This window comes from Rhineura floridana, chromosome 6 (genome assembly GCF_030035675.1).
Source record: "Rhineura floridana isolate rRhiFlo1 chromosome 6, rRhiFlo1.hap2, whole genome shotgun sequence".
NCBI classification, from domain to species: Eukaryota; Metazoa; Chordata; class Lepidosauria; order Squamata; family Rhineuridae; genus Rhineura; species Rhineura floridana.
This window is the reverse complement of record NC_084485.1, coordinates 9,208,557-9,228,761: the sequence shown is the minus strand read 5'-3', so window position 1 is coordinate 9,228,761 and position 20,205 is coordinate 9,208,557. Positions and strand designations below refer to the sequence as shown.

General features: G+C 44.1%; 1 protein-coding gene across 1 annotated transcript; it reads right to left on the bottom strand.

Annotated features, from left to right (window-relative positions):
• Nucleotides 1-18,532: 18,532 nt before the first annotated feature.
• Nucleotides 18,533-19,858, bottom strand: LOC133386552 (protein ABHD16B-like). Its single transcript, XM_061630226.1, has one exon. The coding sequence runs from the start codon at nt 19,856-19,858 to the stop codon at nt 18,533-18,535; it is 1,326 nt and encodes a 441-aa protein (XP_061486210.1).
• Between the last annotated feature and the right edge of the window lie 347 nt (nt 19,859-20,205).

The window sequence follows — 20,205 nt, the reverse complement described above, 5'->3', positions numbered from 1 at the left end:
CGGCATTCACGGTGAGGCAATGGGAGATGTAGTGTGTCATGTGGGCGAGCACCACGGGCCTGGGGCAGGCTGGTGCCCAAGGGCCCAGTCATGCCTGGCGCTGGCCCTGTGCAGATGGAGATAGGCCATGATTGCATAAAAGGTCTCCCAGGATATGTTTCTATGGCTAAAATGGTGATTGGCAACAAGTGGAGGGTAGTTTTGTGCCTGTATCCACATCATCGCTTCCTGCTTTTCTCTTTTTTATTTATTTTATTTATTCCTCCACTTTTCTCCTGTCATAGATCCCAAGGCTGTGCACATCTGGTTCGCAGGAGGACCCCCAGACCTGCTGAGCTTCAGCGACAGGGTGGCCTTAAAGAAACATAGGAAGCTTCCTCGCAGCGAGTTGTCAGATCTGTTGATCCATCCAACTCAATATTGCCTACTCTGACTGGCAGTGGCTCTTTATGGTTTCAGGCAGGAGACATACCCAGTCGTACCTGGAGATGCCAAAGATTGAACCCGGGGCCTTCTGCCTGGATGCTTTTACCACTGAGCTACGGGCTTCCATGTGCCTACAGAGCATACCTTCAGATAGAGAGCAAGAGTTTGAGGGCTCGCTTCCCATGGAGTGTATCGCATATTTCTTTTGCCCTGTTGCCACCTCCAGTTAAACAGAATGTGAGCCTTTTTGAAATGCTCAACCAGGTAAAAATATTTTTAGTCAACCAAGGAGCTTTAGCTTGTTTTAAACCTTAGTTTCAGCATAAGGGTTTGATCTCTCATTTTACATTTTGTTCATTTGGATTGCAACATAGGTGGGTTGAACATTGCCCGAAGTCTGAATAGGACAAACGACAGTACATAAATGGTTTTTTTTTTTATCATTAATTTGTATTCAAATTTTCAAAGACAAAAAACAAAACAAAACAAAAACAATTAAACAATAAAATAAAATGTTGACTTCCGATTTGTCGCAGATCAGTTATAGGTCTACAATATATAACAATCCTGTCTCTAAAATTATATTATAAAATCACTTTCCTCCAGTAGTTATCTTAATTAATCATCAAATCTCATAAACATTACTTTATTCTTTCCACAAAAAGTCAAAGAGAGGTTTCAATTCCTTGAGAGATATATCTTTCAATTTTTCTCCAAGTAAACATATCGCTTAATCCATCTGATTCAAATCTGTTAGGCCCAATAATTACAATAGCCATTCTTCCATTATCTGTATTAATTCCATCTTCCATCTTCAATAATCCTGTTAAGTCCAGTAATTTCAGTAGCCATTCTTCCATTATCAGTATCCCATAATAATCTTGCTGTCATAGCCATAGTCATATAACAAGAGTCTGATGGGAATTTCCCCCATCACAAATATGTCCTTGCCATCAATTCTGAATATGTTGCTGAAATATTGTTGTAAAGTCACATCTCTGCTCTTCTTTTTTACAAAATGCACTGGCTCATCTCTTAAAAGTTTTTCCATTGTCACATATTTGTAGTTAATTCCATAAATTTTTTCTATGTCAAGCCCCATCACATCATTCCAGTCAAGAATTCTGAATATGTTGCTAAAATATTGCTGCAAAGTCATATCTCTGTTCTTCTTTTTTACAAGATGCACTGGCTCATCTCTTAAGAGTTTCTCCACTGTCACATATCTGTAGCCAACTCCATAGATTTTTTCTATATCAAGCTCCATCACATCATTCCAATCCAGAAAATTACCCAAGACATTGATAACTTTACCACCAAAATCTTCATTAATTTCTTCAGATACAACGTTGAATTCCAAACAGTAAACTTTATTTCTAACATCCATAAACTCCAAATCTTTTTCCAATTTCACATTTGTTCCAATCTCCAGGGCTTGTAGCTTCCCTTTAATTTTTCTTTTCTCATCTCTAATCTCATCAAATATCTCTCTCACAGAATCTCCTATTTCTTTAAGCTCCTGCGTCATTTTGTTAAATTCAATTTTCATCTCCTGTCTACCCTGTCTCAGGGTTTGTTTCGTTATCTCAATCTCACCCATTATTTTCTGAAACATAATTTCTTCCATGGTCTCAATCACTTTCCTGGTTGTCATTCTTAAAACCACAGAAACAAAAATTATTCCAGCCACAATTGGGTTAATATTACAGGCTTGCTGACATCAGTGTAGACAATACAGCCTGCCTTATCTTTTATGTGTTCAGGAATACAAAACAAACTTAGTTCCCAACATCAAAACAATTAGTGGCGTCATGAACAAGCAGATTCGTCAAAATGAAATAGACTAAAAAAAAACAATAATAATAATTTTCCCCCCCTCCTCGAAATAGAAATCCCTCTTCCGTTGGTATCTTTAGAATGCACCTCCAGGACAGCTTTTTGCAATAATAACAAATATAAGCTTTTTCAATTTCTTTCCTCCTTAATTTCGTGAGTGAAAGAGAAAAGCCTTAACTCACCAGAAGTTCTTCACAGCTGATTCATTGACAAATCTCTTTTTTGCTGCAACAATTTAAACCAAGTGAAAAAAGAAAATAGAAAGAAGGATGCTTATCTGACTGTTATAGTTCGTTTTTCTTTGAAGAAAAGATAAACGTGTCGCTATAATCAGCTAGAGCTTGATGAAAGTCCGTCCGGCATTGCAGTTTGAACCTTCTCTCATAAATAAATGAAATCCAGTCCTCCCCACAAAAACAGGCTTTATGGTTAATCTCTACGTTTCTCCCTGTCCGGGAGAAAATCTTTACCAGTCAAAAAGAACGTTTTCACTGATTTTAGAGCTGAAAAAGCTTCTTCTGAGACGAGAGACGACTCAGAGGCAGCACAGGCAAAGCAACCCTTCCCGGAAGTCGACAGTACATAAATGGTTTTAAATGAAAATATAAATAAATTCAAGAGCAATGTACAATAATAACCTGTCTTTCCAATCAACTCACTACACAAATGGTCTGTCTCCATTCCTTACAAACTCAAGTCCATACAAAACAACAACAAAAAAGGAGAATAATCTATTTTTTAAATTGTTTTTAATGCTGCATTTTAAAATTGTTGTAACCCATCCTGGGACCTTTTGGGTGAAGGGCAGGTAATAAATGCTAATGTTATTTAATAACAACAACAATAACAATAAGCTATAAAATCACATAAAAGCAAACTAGTATATGTACAACACAATCCTGATAATATTAGGAATCTAAACATTTAGGAGGCTTATGTCACTGAGGGCAACAAAGCCCCGTGAGGAGAGACTGAAAGAACTGGGCATGTTCAGCCTGGAGAAGTGAAGACTGAGGGGAGATATGATAGCACTCTTTAGGTACCTGAAAGGGTGTCACACAGAGGAGGGCCGGGATCTCTTCTCAATCATCCAGAGTGCAGGACACAGAATAATGGGCTCAAGTTGCAGGAAGCCAGATTTCGACTGGACATCAGGAAAAACTTCCTAACTGTTAGAGCCATACAACAATTGAACCAATGACCTAGAGAGGTAGTGGGCTCTCCGACACTGGAGGCGTTCAAGAGGCAGCTGGACAGCCATCTGTCAGGGATGCTTTAACTTGGATTCCTGTATTGAGCAGGGGGTTGGACTTGATGGCCTTATAGGCCCCTTCCAGCTCTACAATTCTATGATTCATTCTATGTTTCTTTTAAATCAGGGGCAGAGAACCTTTTTCAGCCTGGGGGGCCACATTCCCACATGAACAGCCTACTGGGGGCCACATGCCAGTGGTGGGTGAGACAAGGGGCAAAAGTGGGTGGATCAACAATGGCCTTTGCACAGTAGGCTACATTCCAGGCAGACAAGAGTCACACGTACACACACCTACCAATCCTCCACACAAGCAAGAGGCATGACCACAGCTCAAGGGCACAGTCCAGGCAGGCAAAAGCATGTGAGGTCAGTGAGGGGCATGGCCTGGGGATGGGCATGACCTGAGGATACTCCCCCAGGCCAGATAGAGAGGTCTGGAGGGCTACATTTGGCCACTTAGCCTGAGGTTCCTCACTGCTGTTTTAAATGGAGAGGGAGGAAGAGAAAGACTTACATTGCTTCATGACAGCCTGTGTATTCATGGTCTTCGGGTACGTCTCAGGTGAAGTTCCAAGTGCCCGCCTTGAGCCCATGAGATAAAGTGCACTATAATCATAACCATAACAACAACAACAATTTTATTTATATATTTATTTATTATTTCATTTATATCCCGGCCTTCCTCCCAGCAGAAGCCCAGGGCGGCAAACAGAAACGCTAAAAACACTTTAAAACATCATAAAAAGACCTTAAAATACATTAAAACAAAACAACGTTAAAACATTTTTTTTAAAAAGCCTTAAAAACATCTTTTAAAAAAAGGGTTAAAAACATATTATTAAAGAAAACATATTAAAAGCAATTCAAACACAGACACAGACTGAGATAGGTCTCAACTTAAAAGGCTTGTTGAAAGAGGAAAGTCCAATGGCAGTTTTATAGCATGAAGACTACCAATTTGGGGTTGTAGCCAATTAAGTTTGACTTATAGTAGAACCGTTGTCATTAATGATTAACTTAGATTCCTTCATTTAAATGGGTCAACTCTAGAACTTAATTGGATACAAGCCTTGGTTTTGTTTCCCAGTGGATCCCCACATCCCAAATCCAATTCTTGTGAATGCTTGGATTGCTTGCATATCCTAACTGTGGCACGACTGGAAAAGTCTGGAACATAGGTGGAGGGTTCCACACTCATACGTAGCATGGGCTATGTAGAGCAAGGATGGGGGACCTGTGGCCCTCCACAGGCCCCTAGGCTGTGGAACTCCCTCCTCACCGAGGTGTGTCTGGCAACTTCTCTGTACAGCTTCAGGTGAATGCTTTACCCTGGCCTTTGACAACTGAGACATGTATTTTTTAGGACCTACCCTATTTTGGAAAAATGTTTTAGAATGCAGAAAGACAATACCTCTAGTTAAAAAAAGAGAAAGACCTCAATGGATGACTGAAGAAACTCTTTAAATGGTTAAAGAGAGAAGGAAAGCAAAAGCAAAAGGAGATAGAAACATGGTCAGAACCCTAAATGCAACAATACAACTAGTACATAGGGACAAAGAGAACTACAATAGTTATTGTATAGAAATAGAAGAGGACAACAAAAAGGGAAGAACAAGAGCCCTATTCCAAAAGATCAGAGAAATGAAAGGGAAATTTAAACCAAGAGTAGGGATGTTGAATAATCAACAGGGGAACACACTGACTGACCAAGATGAAATAAAAGGAAGATGGAAGCAATATACTGAAGAACTCTATAAAAGAGATGCAAGGATGACAGATTCATTCATGGAGGAACCGTATGATGAAGAGCCAGAAATTTTAGAATGTGAGGTGAAAGCTGCTCTTAAAATACTTGGAAGAAACAAATCACCAGGAACAGATGGCATACCAATAGAATTGCTACAAGCTACTGAGACTGAATCTGTCCAAAGTTTGATAAAAATCTGTCAACAAACATGGAAAACTAAACAATGGCCCACAGACTGGAAGCGTTCAATATACATTCCAATTCCAAAGAAAGGGGATCCCAGGGAATGCAGTAATTATCAAACTATTGTGCCTTAATATCCCATGCAAGTAAAGTAATGCTCAAGATTCTACAACAAGGGCTTTTACCATATGTGGAGTGAGAAGTGCCAGACGTCCAAGCTGGATTTAGAAAGGGAAGAGATACCAGAGATCATATCGCAAACATATGTTAGATAATGGAACAGACCAAGGAATTTCAGAATAAAATCACCCTATGCTTTATAGATTACAGCAAAGCCTTTGTGTAGATCATGAAAAACTATGGAATGCTTTAAAAGAAATGGGGGTGCTAGCATCTGATTGTCCTGATGTGCAACCTATACTCTGGACAAGAGGCTACTGTAAGGACTATGGAGAAACCGTTTGGTTCTCCATAGGAAACGGTGTGAGACGGGTGTATTTTATCGCCCTATTTGTTTAACCTACACACAGAACATATCATATTGAAAGCAGGATTAGACCAAGGAGGTGTGAAAACTGGAGGAATATCAATAATTTAAGATATGCAGACAATACCATACTACTAGCAGAAACCAGTAATGATTTGAAACAAATGCTGATGAAAGATAAGGAGGAAAGCACACAAGGTGGACTACAGCTGATCATCAAGAAGACTAAAGTAATAACAGAAGATTTATGTAACTTTAAAGTTGACAATGAGGACATTGAAGTTGTCAAGGATTATGAATACCTTGGCACAGTCATTAACCAAAATGGAGACAATAGTCCAGAAATCAGAAGTAGGCAAGGACTGGGGAGGGCAGCTGTGAGAGAACTAGAAAAGGTCCTCAAATGCAAAGATGTATCACTGAACACCAAAGTCAGGATCATTCAGACTATGGTATTCCTGATCTCTATGTATGGATGTGAATGTTGGACAGTGAAAAAAGTGGATTAAAAGAAAAATAAACTCAGCTGAAGGAGAGCTTTGTGCATACCATGGACTGAGAAAAAGAAAAATAATTGGGTGTTAGAACAAATAAACCAGAACTATCATTAGAAGCTAAAATGATGAAACTGAGGTTAAGTCGAAATTGACTTGAAGGCATATAACAATTACTATTGTTGTTGTTGTTGTTATCTGCCCTTTACCCAAAGGTCCCTGGGCAGGTTACAACAATTTTAAAATACAGCATTAAAATAAATTACAAACAACCTAAAATCACAAAATAGCGTTCATAGGGGAATGGCACAACCCCTCAGTCCCTCTCCGCTATCCAAGCTAAGCCTAAGTACGTGTAACTGGACACATATTCTTATCCTGGTGATCCTTGATGCCCCCCTTCTTCCCCATGTTCAATTTCAGGCTGTAAGTTCCTCAGGGCAGAGGCCTAGCTTCCTGCCTGTAACCCTTTAAAAGTGCCATGAGCATCACTGGGGAGGAAGAAGCAGTAGCTCTGTGGCAGAGCATATGCTTTGCACATGGAAGGTTCCAGGGTCAGTCCTTGGCATCTCCAGGCGGGGCTAAGATGGTCTCCCGCCTGAAATCCTGGAGAGCCACTGCCAGTCAGTGTAGACAATATTGAGCTAGATGGACTGGTGGTCTGACTAAGTATAAGGCAGCTTCCTGTGTTCCTATATTGTTAGGAATACGTCTTTCCCTCCCTTCCTCCCAAAGGAGCCCAGGACGGCAATAGTGCTATATAAAATCATAACAAAGGTTGAATAGTATTTCCTGCCATCCTCAAGTCTCAACGTGTCTCTTAGGAAAAGAGGCAAACGGGCCACGCTCAGCTCCCTTCGCTCCCATTATTTCCCACAGAGACACATCGGACATGACAAGGCCAAAAGCGTTTCCTTCTGCCTGATTAGAACTTTTTTCTCTACAGCTGGTTGTCCCCCCCCCCCCCACAATCTTATGACTAATAGAAAAATATTGGAAAGGTCGGGAGGCTGCATCCCGCAACAAGCCCCGCAGAGAGGGAAAAGTTGTCCTGGATAAAATGTTGCCAATAACCTGCCATTAAAATAAGTGGAGCCTTTGGGAACAGGTTGTGTTAAATGCCCACGACGCCACATAAAGCAGCGAGCACCCAGCTTCAAACACAGAACTTTCTCTGAGGAATCCACATCTAATAACAATTTAAGGGTAAAAAAGAGAAGGAGAAATACTGATGAGCATTTGGATGCCTTACTAGTATCCTAAAGGCAGACTTGGAGCAGAGGAAGGCAGGGTGGAAGACTAGATGTCCTGTTAATGGCCTGACCCTTGTGACATCATAGTCCAACCCCGGTGATGTCACTGCGCCAGAACACTGGGTTCATGTTGGATGTCTTGCCATTCTGCAAGTGAAAAAGAATGTACGGGAGTTCCTCTAATCAGGCTAATGGCCCGTCAAGGCCAGGGATGAGAAACCTGCGGCCTTCCAGATATTGCTGGACTACAACTCCCATCATTACTGGGGCTGATGGGAACTGGGTTTCAACAATATTTGGAGGGGCCACAGGTTTTGCATCCTCCTGAGCTAGGTTCATATTGGCAGGGATTCTCCAGATGTCTTTTCCAGCAATACTACCTGAGCTCTTTTACCTGGAAGTTACGGGGATTGAATCTGGGTCCTTCTGAATACAAAGTACACATCCTGCCTTTGAGCTAAGTCTCCTCCCCAGGGGTGCATGAAGACTTCAGTTTCTGTGAATTCCGATGGGAGTTAACCGGATCCGTAACCTCCTGGACTAAAAAGTGGGGATTGGAACATATCCTTCAGATTTCAGTTCTCCAGATTTTGTGACACAGAGCTCAGCTCAAAAAAGTGCTGCAGAAAGGTTTTTTAAAATGTGTATTTTAGGATAAAATATTATGGAGATGCATACATTGAGATAAAACATATATTTAAATACATATTTTGTGATCAAATAGGTCTTTAAGAACATAAGAACATAAGAAGAGCCTGCTGGATCAGGCCAGTGGCCCATCTAGTCCAGCATCCTGTTCTCACAGTGGCCAACCAGGTGCCTGGGGAAAGCCCGCAAGCAGGACCCGAGTGCAAGAACACTCTCCCCTCCTGAGGCTTCCGGCAACTGGTTTTCAGAAGCATGCTGCCTCTGACTAGGGTGGCAGAGCACAGCCATCATGGCTAGTAGCCATTGATAGCCCTGTCCTCCATGAATTTGTCTAATCTTCTTTTAAAGCCATCCAAGCTGGTGGCCATTACTGCATCTTGTGGGAGCAAATTTCATAGTTTAACTATGCGCTGAGTAAAGAAGTACTTCCTTTTGTCTGTCCTGAATCTTCCAACGTTCAGCTTCTTTGAATGTCCACGAGTTCTAGTATTATGAGAGAGGGAGAAGAACTTTTCTCTATCCACTTTCTCAATGCCATGCATAATTTTATACACTTCTATCATGTCTCCTCTGACCCGCCTTTTCTCTAAACTAAAAAGCCCCAAATGCTGCAACCTTTCCTCGTAAGGGAGTCGCTCCATCCCCTTGATCATTCTGGTTGCCCTCTTCTGAACCTTTTCCAACTCTATAATATCCTTTTTGAGTTGAGGTGACCAGAACTGTACACAGTATTCCAAATGCGGCCGCACCATAGATTTATACAACGGCATGATGATATCGGCTGTTTTATTTTCAATACCTTTCCTAATTATCACTAGCATGGAATTTGCCTTTTTCACAGCTGCCGCACACTGGGTCGACATTTTCATTGTGCTGTCCACTACAACCCCGAGGTCTCTCTCCTGGTCGGTCACCGCCAGTTCAGACCCCATGAGCGTATATGTGAAATTCAGATTTTTTGCTCCAATATGCATAATTTTACACTTGTTTATATTGAATTGCATTTGCCATTTTTCCGCCCATTCACTCAGTTTGGAGAGGTCTTTTTGGAGCTCTTCGCAATCCCTTTTTGTTTTAACAACCCTGAACAATTTAGTGTCGTCAGCAAACTTGGCCACTTCACTGCTCACTCCTAATTCTAGGTCATTAATGAACAAGTTGAAAAGTACAGGTCCCAGTACCGATCCTTGAGGGACTCCACTTTCTACAGCCCTCCATTGGGAGAACTGTCCGTTTATTCCTACTCTCTGCTTTCTGCTTCTTAACCAATTCCTTATCCACAAGAGGACCTCTCCTCTTATTCCATGACTGCTAAGCTGCCTCAGAAGCCTTTGGTGAGGTACCTTGTCAAACGCTTTTTGAAAGTCTAAGTACACTATGTCCACTGGATCACCTCTATCTATATGCTTGTTGACACTCTCAAAGAATTCTAATAGGTTACTGAGACAGGACTTTCCCTTGCAGAAGCCATGCTTGGCTCTGCTTCAGCAAGGCTTGTTCTTCTATGTGCTTAGTTAATCTAGCTTTAATTATACTTTCTACCAGTTTTCCAGGGAAAGAAGTTAAGCTAACTGGCCTGTAATTTCCGGGATCCCCTCTGGATCCCTTTTTGAAGATTGGCGTTACATTTGCCACTTTCCAGTCCTCAGGCACGGAGGAGGACCCAAGGGACAAGTTACATATTTTAGTTAGCAGATCAGCAATTTCACCTTTGAGTTCTTTGAGAACTCTCGGGTGGATGCCATCTGGGCCCGGTGATTTGTCAGTTTTTATATTGTCCATTAAGCTTAGAACTTCCTCTCTCGTTACCACTATTTGTCTCAGTTCCTCAGAATCCCTTCCTGCAAATGTTAGTTCAGGTTCAGGGATCTGCCCTATATCTTCCACTGTGAAGACAGATGCAAAGAATTCATTTAGCTTCTCTGCAATCTCCTTATCGTTCTTTAGTACACCTTTGACTCCCTTATCATCCAAGGGTCCAATTGTCTCCCTAGATGGTCTCCTGCTTTGAATGTATTTATAGAATTTTTTGTTGTTGGTTTTTATGTTCTTAGCAATGTGCTCCTCAAAATCTTTTTTAGCATCCCTTATTATCTTCTTGCATTTCTTTTGCCAGAGTTTATGTTCTTTTTTATTTTCTTCATTCGGACAAGACTTCCATTTTCTGAAGGAAGACTTTTTGCCTCTAAGAGCTTCCTTGACTTTGCTCGTTAACCATGCTGGTATCTTCTTGGCCCTGGCGGTACCTTTTCTGATCTGCGGTATGCACTCCAGTTGAGCTTCTAATATAGTGTTTTTAAACAACTTCCAAGCATTTTCGAGTGATGTGACCCTCTGGACTTTGTTTTTCAGCTTTCTTTTTACCAATCCCCTCATTTTTGTGAAGTTTCCTCTTTTGAAGTCAAATGTGACCGTGTTGGATTTTCGTGGCAATTGGCCAGTTACATGTATGTTTAATTTAATAGCACTGTGGTCACTGCTCCCAATCGGTTCAACAACACTTACATCTCGCACCAGGTCCCGGTCCCCACTGAGGATTAAGTCCAGGGTTGCCGTCCCTCTGGTCGGTTCCATGACCAACTGATCTAGGGAATAGTCATTTAGAATATCTAGAAACTTTGCTTCTTTGTCATGACTGGAACACATATGCAGCCAGTCTATGTCCGGGTAGTTGAAGTCACCCATTACTACCACATTTCCTAGTTTGGATGCTTCCTCAATTTCATATCTCATCTCAAGGTCTCCCTGAGCATTTTGATCAGGGGGACGATAGATCGTTCCCAGTATTAAGTCCCTCCTGGGGCACAGTATCACCACCCACAACGATTCTGTGGAGGAGTCTACCTCTTTTGGGGTTTCGAGCTTGCTGGATTCAATGCCTTCTTTCACGTATAGAGCGACTCCGCCACCAATACGTCCTTCCCTGTCCTTCCGATATAGTTTATATCCAGGGATAACCGTATCCCACTGGTTTTCTCCATTCCACCAGGTCTCGGTTATGCTCACTATATCAATGCTCTTCTCTAAGACCAAGCACTCCAGTTCTCCCATCTTGGTTCGTAGGCTCCTAGCATTAGCGTACAGGCACTTGTAAGCAGTGTCTCTCTTCAAGTGTCTTTGGCACTTGTGGTTAGGCCTGTGGTAATTTTGCTCTTCTGAATTTATATCCTGTGCCCCTGCTCTCACAATGCCTACTTCTAGGCCTACCCCTTTTAAAATTTTATCATTTTGAATACAAATTCTATGCAGATTTTTTTAAAAAAAAAAAACACCACCACTCAGATTAATGCTGCCCTGGGCTCATGCTGGAAGGGCGGGATATCAATCAATCAATCAATCAGTAATGAGGATATGGGACAGAACAGACTTACAACTGCACATGCAAGAGAGACATGGACTGGAAACAGAGTGATCTCTCCATTTCTCAGGGTTTTTGAACTGTGAGCAGCACATTTTTATTCCAGCTGGGTATTATAAGAAGCATGTTGTAACATAAAGAAATTAGTGCTTGAGTTTGCTTGTTTTCCTCTTCCTGCTCCATCCCTTTTTCCTTTTGTGTTGTGTCTTTTTGGACTGTAAGCCTCAGGGCAGTAACTGTATTATTTTAATTGATCTGTAAGCCACTCTGAGATCTTTTCCACTGAAAAGCATGTTGTAAATGGTCAAAATAAAGAAAATATTATGGGAAAGTTACTGTTAACTACCCCCCCCAAAAAAAGCCCTGGAAATGCAATGCTGATCAAAAGCATCATCAGGGGTCTGACTGTGGGTACTTTCATACAGGGGACAATACTGCAAACAAATCATTGATATTACAAACTGGTCATTGACAGCAGATTTTTTTTAAAAAACTTAACGGAGTTTCCCTGTAAATGGTAAATCTGGATTGTGAGGGAGGGGGGATTTCGGCTGGCATTCCGACACCAACTATGTCGTTTGGACTCTGCAAAAAAACTGAATTGGAGAGAACACCAATCCCAGTATACCGATCTGGAAGCACCCGCTATTGGTTCTTTCCAGAATATCCTAGTACATATTCCAGATGAGGACCAATAAAGTGAAGCTCAATCCTCCTTCAGTAAACTGACATGAAGGTTGTTTGGACCAAATATGACCTCTCCTGGAAAGAGATATCACAGCCTGGCCACAGTTTTCCAAGGACTGGTAAAATCCCATTTGGATTATGACATGTTATATGAGGGGCTGTCCTTGAAGACAGTTCAGAAGGTGCATGTTGTACAACACACAACAGATAGATTACTAACTAAGACTGGGTGTGTGCTTGGAACGCTCATCTCACCAGTTCAAAAAGCTCTACGCTCGATCCTGGTCTGTTTCCAAGCCCAATTCAAGGTACTGGGTTTGAACCATTAAAGTTCAGGTGGGCAACCCGCAGACTGCATGTGGCCCTCAACCTCCCTCTGGACGGCCCCTGACTACCTCCATACCACCGCCATCAAAGCCACAATGAGAAACAAAAGAAGCAGAAGAAACAATGTAGTCTGGGAGCAGGGGCGTCACTACCGGGGTGCGGAGGGTGCGGACCGCACCCGGGTGACACCCTGAGGGGGGTGACACCCAGAGCCGCCCCGCCCTGCGCTGTTGCCCAGCAAAGGAGCCGAGAAGCGCTCCGGGTCGGCGCAGCCAACTTCTCCTCGGAGGCTGGCGAGCGAGACAGAAAGCAGGCACCCGCTCGCTGGCGGTGAAGCCGGGACGGGCCTTCCACCGCCAGCCTGGAGCGTGTGTGTGTGCGCATGCGCGCGCACGCTGGAGGTCCGCACCCACCCGCACTCCCGCTAGTGACGCCGCTGTCTGGGAGGGGGGACAGGCAGGCTGAGGGCAGGCTGGCAAGAGGGATGTTGGCAAGCTTGGGAAAAATGGAAGGTGATGCTCAGAAAGGGAAGCAAGACTGGTTGGTAGCAGAGGGGGGAGTATGTGTGCATATGTTGTTTGTTGTTATGTGCCTTCAAGTCAATTATGACTTATGGCGACCCTATGAATCAGTGACCTCCAAGAGCATCTGTCATGAACCACCCTGTTCAGATCTTGTAAGTTTAGGTCTGTGGCTTCCTTTGTGGAATTAATGCATCTCTCGTTTGGCCTTCCACTTTTTCTACTCCCTTCTGTTTTCCCAGCATTATTGTCATTTCTAGTGAATCATGTCTTCTCATAATGTGTCCAAAGTATGATAACCTCACTTTCATCATTGTAGCTTCTAGTGACAGTTCTGGTTTAATTTGTTCTGACACCCAATTATTTGTCTTTTTCCCGGTCCATGGTATGCGCAAAGCTCTCCTCCAACACCACATTTCAAATGAGTTGATTTTCTCTTGTTCGCTTTTTTCACTGTCCAAAAAAAGAATTTTTTAAAAAAGTTCTCATGAAAATTCACCAGCATTTCTGTGCACATTTCTTTGAATATACACATCTTTATATACCATTTTGCTATTGCACACATTTTTTGCAAAGCACTTTTCCCTATTATAATGCATTTTTGCATGCCATTTTCACTAATATATGCATTTTATGCATACTTGTGTATTTTTTGCAGACATTGTTTGGCAGGCATTGTTTTGCACTGCAAAAATGTGAATTTTGACAGACGGCTGAGTTTTGGTTCACATGTTGTTTTGGGAAGTGGAAATTAGTGCCTTTAAATGTGAACTGAATCGAATTTCTCCCCTATCTCTAGGATAAGAACATAAGAACATAAGAAGAGCCTGTTGGATCAGGCCAGTGGCCCATCTAGTCCAGCATCCTGTTCTCACAGTGGCCAACCAGGTGCCACAGGATGGGTTTATAAAGAGGGGGGGGGATGAATGGTGCATGAATGGAGAAAAGAATGAAGATAGAGGGGTGGCCCCTACCACTTTTGACTGTGGCTCCACCCAGTAGAGACTGGTGGCCCCACTGTCAGGGGCAGTGGAGTCTGTTCTGAGTTTTAGTCCAAACTTTCAAGAAGCTGAAAGCACCTTGGACAGCTCCTTGAAAGTCCAGACTAAACCCCGGAGCAGATTCACTGTCCCTCTAACACCAGAGCCAGCAGTCTCCATTGGCTCCACCCACCACCAGCATGCAGCTGAGATTGAGAGGGGGGTACCCTGGCTTTGGAGGTCTCTCCCAAGGGGGGCTCGCCTGTTGATCAGTAATGCAGGCTATGAGACACACAGACAGGGTGAGAGAAGGAAACCTGAAACAGAAGAGTTAACAAGAGCAGAACAGAGTGCCAGGTTTGTCAAGGTCAGCAGCTGGTTGACAAGGGCAACCGGGTAGATAAGAAGAGAACTCACAGAAGCTCAGGTGTGGGGGAAAGTCGTTTGTGTTTAATGCTTTTTGTCAGTAAAGACTCTTACAAGATACTTGCCTGGCCTGGCTTATTTTACTGGATCTATCCGGCACCAGAATTTCTTACTTATACGATATCTATACGCACGCACCGACATCGCCTGGTGCTGAGTCTGAGTTTTCTTTCCAGGGCCAGCTGAAGATCTCTTTATTTGCCCAGGACTTTTAAAGTTGTGTTTTGTCATGGACAACAATCCTGCTTTGTCTTTTAACTTGTATTTTTGAATGATTGCCATTTTAATTTATGTTGTTTGACAGTTTGAGAAGCTGGATCAGATGGAAACAGAGTGATTTTAAAAATAAACAAACAAAAATCTGGGAGGGAGCAATTGTTGATATGCACCCAGATAGCAGTCCTATACTCCCCCTGTGCCTGGACCACACTGATGGAACAGCCACCGTATCCACAGCATGCTCAACCTGGCAAGAGGCGATGTGGGGGAGAGGGGGAGAAGGGGAGTCATCAACAGAAAATGGAAAAACAATGGGAAAACAACAGACATCCCAACAGAGTCACTGGAAACGCTGTCAGTGCCCACCAATCAGGGACTGTGAAGGCAATGACACCCACATGCTGCCCATACACTGAAGCAGCCAATGAACTCATGACAATGGGGATGTGCCTCCCAGATTTGCCCTGCACTGGAACACACACCACATGCAAGATGTCACTCAACCGCCCCCAACTCCATCAGCACGAGTGGCGCAGCCAGCAACTGGCATTGACCCATGATGGGGCCTTTTCAGTGGCAGTTCCCCATTTGTGGAATGCCCTCCCTGGTGAGGTGTGTCTGTTTCCCTCATTGTTCCTCCTGTGAGAAAACTAAAAGCATGCCTGTTTACTCGGGCATTTGGTGGCTGAAGGACACCGTTCCTAGAAACTCCGAGATCTGTGCTTGAGAGAATGGTAACTGTTTTTAGAATGTTTTTAGAATTTTGTCTGTCTATCTATCTATCTATCTATCTATCTATCTATCTATCTATCTATCTATCTATCTATCTATCTATCTATCTATCTATCCATCTATCCATCTATCCATCTATCCATCTATCCATCTATCCATCTATCTATCTATCTATCTATCTATCTATCTATCTATCTATCTATCTATCTATCTGCCTGCCTGCCTGCCTGCCTGCCTGCCTGCCTGCCTGCCTGCCTGCCTGCCTGCCTTCAAGCATCCCTACAGACAAGGGTTCAAATTCCATTTGAACCAAAATTCCATACCTCACCAAAGGCTTCTGAGGAAGCTTAGCAGTCATGGAATAAGAGGAGAGGTCCTCTTGTGGATAAGGAATTGGTTAAGAAGCAGAAAGCAGAGAGTAGGAATAAACGGACAGTTCTCCCAATGGAGGGCTGTAGAAAGTGGAGTCCCTCAAGGATCGGTATTGGGACCTGTACTTTTCAACTTGTTCATTAATGACCTAGAATTAGGAGTGAGCAGTGAAGTGGCCAAGTTTGCTGACGACACTAAATTGTTCAGGGTTGTTAAAACAAAAAGGGATTGCAAAGAGCTCCAAAAAGATCTCTCCAAACTGAGTGAATGGATGGAAAAATGGCAAATGCAATTCAATATAAACAAGTGTAAAATTATGCATATTGGAGCAAAAAATCTTAATTTCACATATACGCTCATGGGGTCTGAACTGGCGGTGACCGACCAGGAGAGAGACCTCGGGGTTGTGGTGGACAGCACGATGAAAATGTCGACCCAGTGTGCGGCAGCTGTGAAAAAGGCAAATTCCATGCTAGCAATAATTAGGAAAGGTATTGAAAATAAAACAGCCGATATCATCATGCCGTTGTATAAATCTATGGTGCGGCCGCATTTGGAATACTGTGTACAGTTCTGGTCGCCTCATCTCAGAAAGGATATTATAGAGTTGGAAAAGGTTCAGAAGAGGGCAACCAGAATGATCAAGGGGATGGAGCGACTCCCTTACGAGGAAAGGTTGCAGCATTTGGGGCTTTTTAGTTTAGAGAAAAGGCGGGTCAAAGGAGACATGATAGAAGTGTATAAAATTATGCATGGCATTGAGAAAGTGGATAGAGAAAAGTTCTTCTCCCTCTCTCATAATACTAGAACTCGTGGACATTCAAATAAGCTGAATGTTGGAAGATTCAGGACAGACAAAAGGAAGTACTTCTTTACTCAGCGCATAGTTAAACTATGGAATTTGCTCCCACAAGATGCAGTAATGGCCACCAGCTTGGATGGCTTTAAAAGAAGATTAGACAAATTCATGGAGGACAGGGCTATCAATGGCTACTAGCCATGATGGCTGTGCTCTGCCACCCTAGTCAGAGGCAGCATGCTTCTGAAAACCAGTTGCCGGAAGCCTCAGGAGGGGAGAGTGTTCTTGCACTCGGGTCCTGCTTGCGGGCTTCCCCCAGGCACCTGGTAGGCCACTGTGAGAACAGGATGCTGGACTAGATGGGCCACTGGCCTGATCCAGCAGGCTCTTCTTATGTTCTTATGTTCCATTATGCTTCTCACAACACATACTCATCAAGGGGCAGTGGTGCCTCCTAGGCTGGTTGTAACTAAGATGGCAGGAGCAGGTGGGGGCTGGCTGAGGGCAGACTGAGGTTGGTGGGGCAGGTCCCCATTTGCCCTCATGGAGCAGCCTCCACTGGCCCAGCCCCAACACCCAATCGTGGATGCCAGGAACACACAGGCTGGTGGAGCGGCTTATGTTTCACATGCTGGAGAGGCGTTCAAATCCAGGGTACAACAAAACACTAGGAAAGGGAGGAGGGGCACCTACACTCAGGAGCCAATCAGGAGGAGCACTACATGGACCAGCAGCATGGGCCAACCAGCCCATTTGGCCAATCCCCTCACTTTGGCAGCTCATGTCCAACCTCTCCATTTTTCCTGATAGGTTTGTCCTACAGATAGCATCCCTGCAGGGCACATGCAATTCCCTCTTCTCCCTCTCTCCCCTGCTACTCTGTCCGACTATGGACCCATGGGCAGAGCTCCTGAGTGTGTGCAGAAGGCCCTTGGTTCAACCCTCAGCATCTCCCAGTAGGAACAGGGAAGACCTCAGTTGGAAACCCTGGAGAACCATGGTCAGTCTGTGTAGGCCAAGGATGGGGAAATCTCTCCTGCCTTCCAGATGCTGTTGCACTCCCATTAGCATGGCCAATGGTCAGGGATGATGGGAGATACAGTCACAGATTCCCCACCATTGGTGAAGACAAAGCCAAGCTAGATGGTCCAACGGTCTCATATGGTGTAAGGCAGTCTCCTCTGTTCCTATGTGCTCCCAGATATTAAAGCCAGAGCATTAATTATTTGTCCTGGGGAGATGGTTTTGGTTATAACTAATGTCCACAGTTTTGCAAGAAATTCATCCTACAATAATGCATTTTTGTAATTTTCACTCATATATTCAGAGAAGTGTGAATTTCAAAGGACAGCTCTGCTTCATTTCTCATATTGTTTCAAAAAGGGCAAATTTCATGAAGTCAGCTCTAAACACAAACTGAATTTCTCCCTCATACCTATTTCTGCTTATCTTTTAAAGTTTAAAAGTGTCTTCCTGCCAAGCTTATGAGAGCCAGTGTGGTGTAGTGGTTAAGGTGTTGGACTATGACCTGGGAGACCAGGGTTTGAATCCCCACACAGCCATGAAGCTCATTGGGTGACCTTGGGCCAGTCACTGCCTCTCAGCCTCATGAGAACCCTATTCATAGGGTCGCCATAAGTAGGAATCGACTTGAAGGCAGTACATTGACATTTGCCAAGCTTATATAGTCACAAATGTCTGCCAAACTAAACACGACAATGAATCCTAGCCTTTATTTCTCTCTCTTTCTCTGCAATCAAGCCACCAACCTCCCGTGCTCAACTAGAGCTTCCAGGGCATCTGAAATTCCTGCGGTGGCAATGTTCTTCCGTGTGTGGTCTCCACATTCTTCAAGTGCTTCCTGGCCAAAAACAAGGCCATTTGTTTCCTTCTTATGGGAGTCAGGTTCTTCCCGACATTCCACGGGAAGCTGCAGCTTGATCCGAGGCTGGACTTATAGCTCTCGAGTGTACGGAGGCACCAGTCGTCATCTACGTGGTAGAAGTAGTTGTAGATGAGGTTGTCTAGCTGAGGACAGTCGGCAGCAAGCCAGCTACGCACCGTTTCCTCCTCCTCCTCAGACATGATGTCGGGGTAACGGCACCTCAAGAGCTGCACCAGCAGCTCGTTGGCTCGGTTGGTCTTGACAATGGGGATTTTGCTTTCCAAAGTGAACTGGGTGCTGGTGATTTCATCAAGGATCCTTCGGATCAGCAGCACCGGGCCTGGGTACTGGCACAGCATTTCAGCCACGTTGAGGTTGAAGTGCTCCGTCACTGTCTTTATGACCAGCCTCCTCAAGCTCTTCTTAATTACCTTCATAGCCAAAGGGAGCAAGCTGTCAAAGGAGGCATCCAGCACCAAAGCCCCCAGCTCCGGATAAGTCATGGCAGCCCAGGTGGCCGTGTAGCTGCCTAAAGAATAGCCATAGATAGCAATGTATGGCAGACCAAAACCCAGGCGATGTACGGCATACTGGATGACCACCTCCATAGCGTTGATGTCATTGGCTGGATAGGGTTTCCCTGTGCTCCTGCCGAAACCTGGGTGGTTCCACCCTAGGACAGAATACCCGGCCCTCAGCGGTGTGAAAAAGCACCCCACTTCGTAGAAGCTGCCATTCCCTTCGCAGCATATCACCAACTGCATCTCCTTTTTCTCAGGAGTCCGCCGCTTCCTCCTGTCCACAAACATTGTGTCGATTTCGTTCCCGTCGCGGGCTATCAGCTTGGCCCGTTTCCCATGAAAATCCTCCATAAGTCGAGTCCGGCCATTTACCAGTAAATTTGGCTGGACTTTGTTCAAGAGGCACACGGAGCCAGGGTAGAGCAGCCAGCGGCCGATGGAGTGGGCAATGGCGTACCTGGCAAACCTGCTGGAGCAATGCTTGAAGGCTTGGAAGATGCTTGTACTGGAGCTCCCAGCTGCAGCATCTTGGGCGACGGGCGGCAGGCCTTGAGAGTTGTGGGCGTTGACGGTGATTGTGCTGGTGCTGCAGCTATGGAGGATGGTGCTGCTCCCGGCTTCGTCCCAGCGATATTCCACCGGCCACTTCTTGAATAAACAACTGTCCTTGATCATCAAGTATGTTTTCATTTTGTAACACATGTCAGAGATCTTCAGCGGGGATGCGCATAGAATGAAATAACGGTACCTTTCGTTAAGCTGGGTCAAATGAAGAAAGGGAACATGAAAAGGGGAGGGGACAGGTAAGAAGTCAAAGAGTTCTTTATGGAGGCCAGGCTGGGACTTAGCAATTTTCCATTAACGTTTAATCGAGAAGTGGATGTAGAGCAGCGCTAGAACTCCGTGAGATGACGGCCTTCCCACTGTCTTTGGCTGACGGCGGAAGGGTGATATCCTGCAGTGTGCACAGGGTACTTCCTCCAAGAGTCCCTTACAGGCCACTCACTCAAGGCCAAGGTAATAATGAGCCAGGTCAGCCCCCTTTGTGA

Excerpts from the sequence above, each read along its gene's own strand:
- LOC133386552 (XM_061630226.1), bottom strand. The coding sequence starts at position 19,858 with ATGTGTTACAAAATGAAAACATACTTGATGATCAAGGACAGTTGTTTA.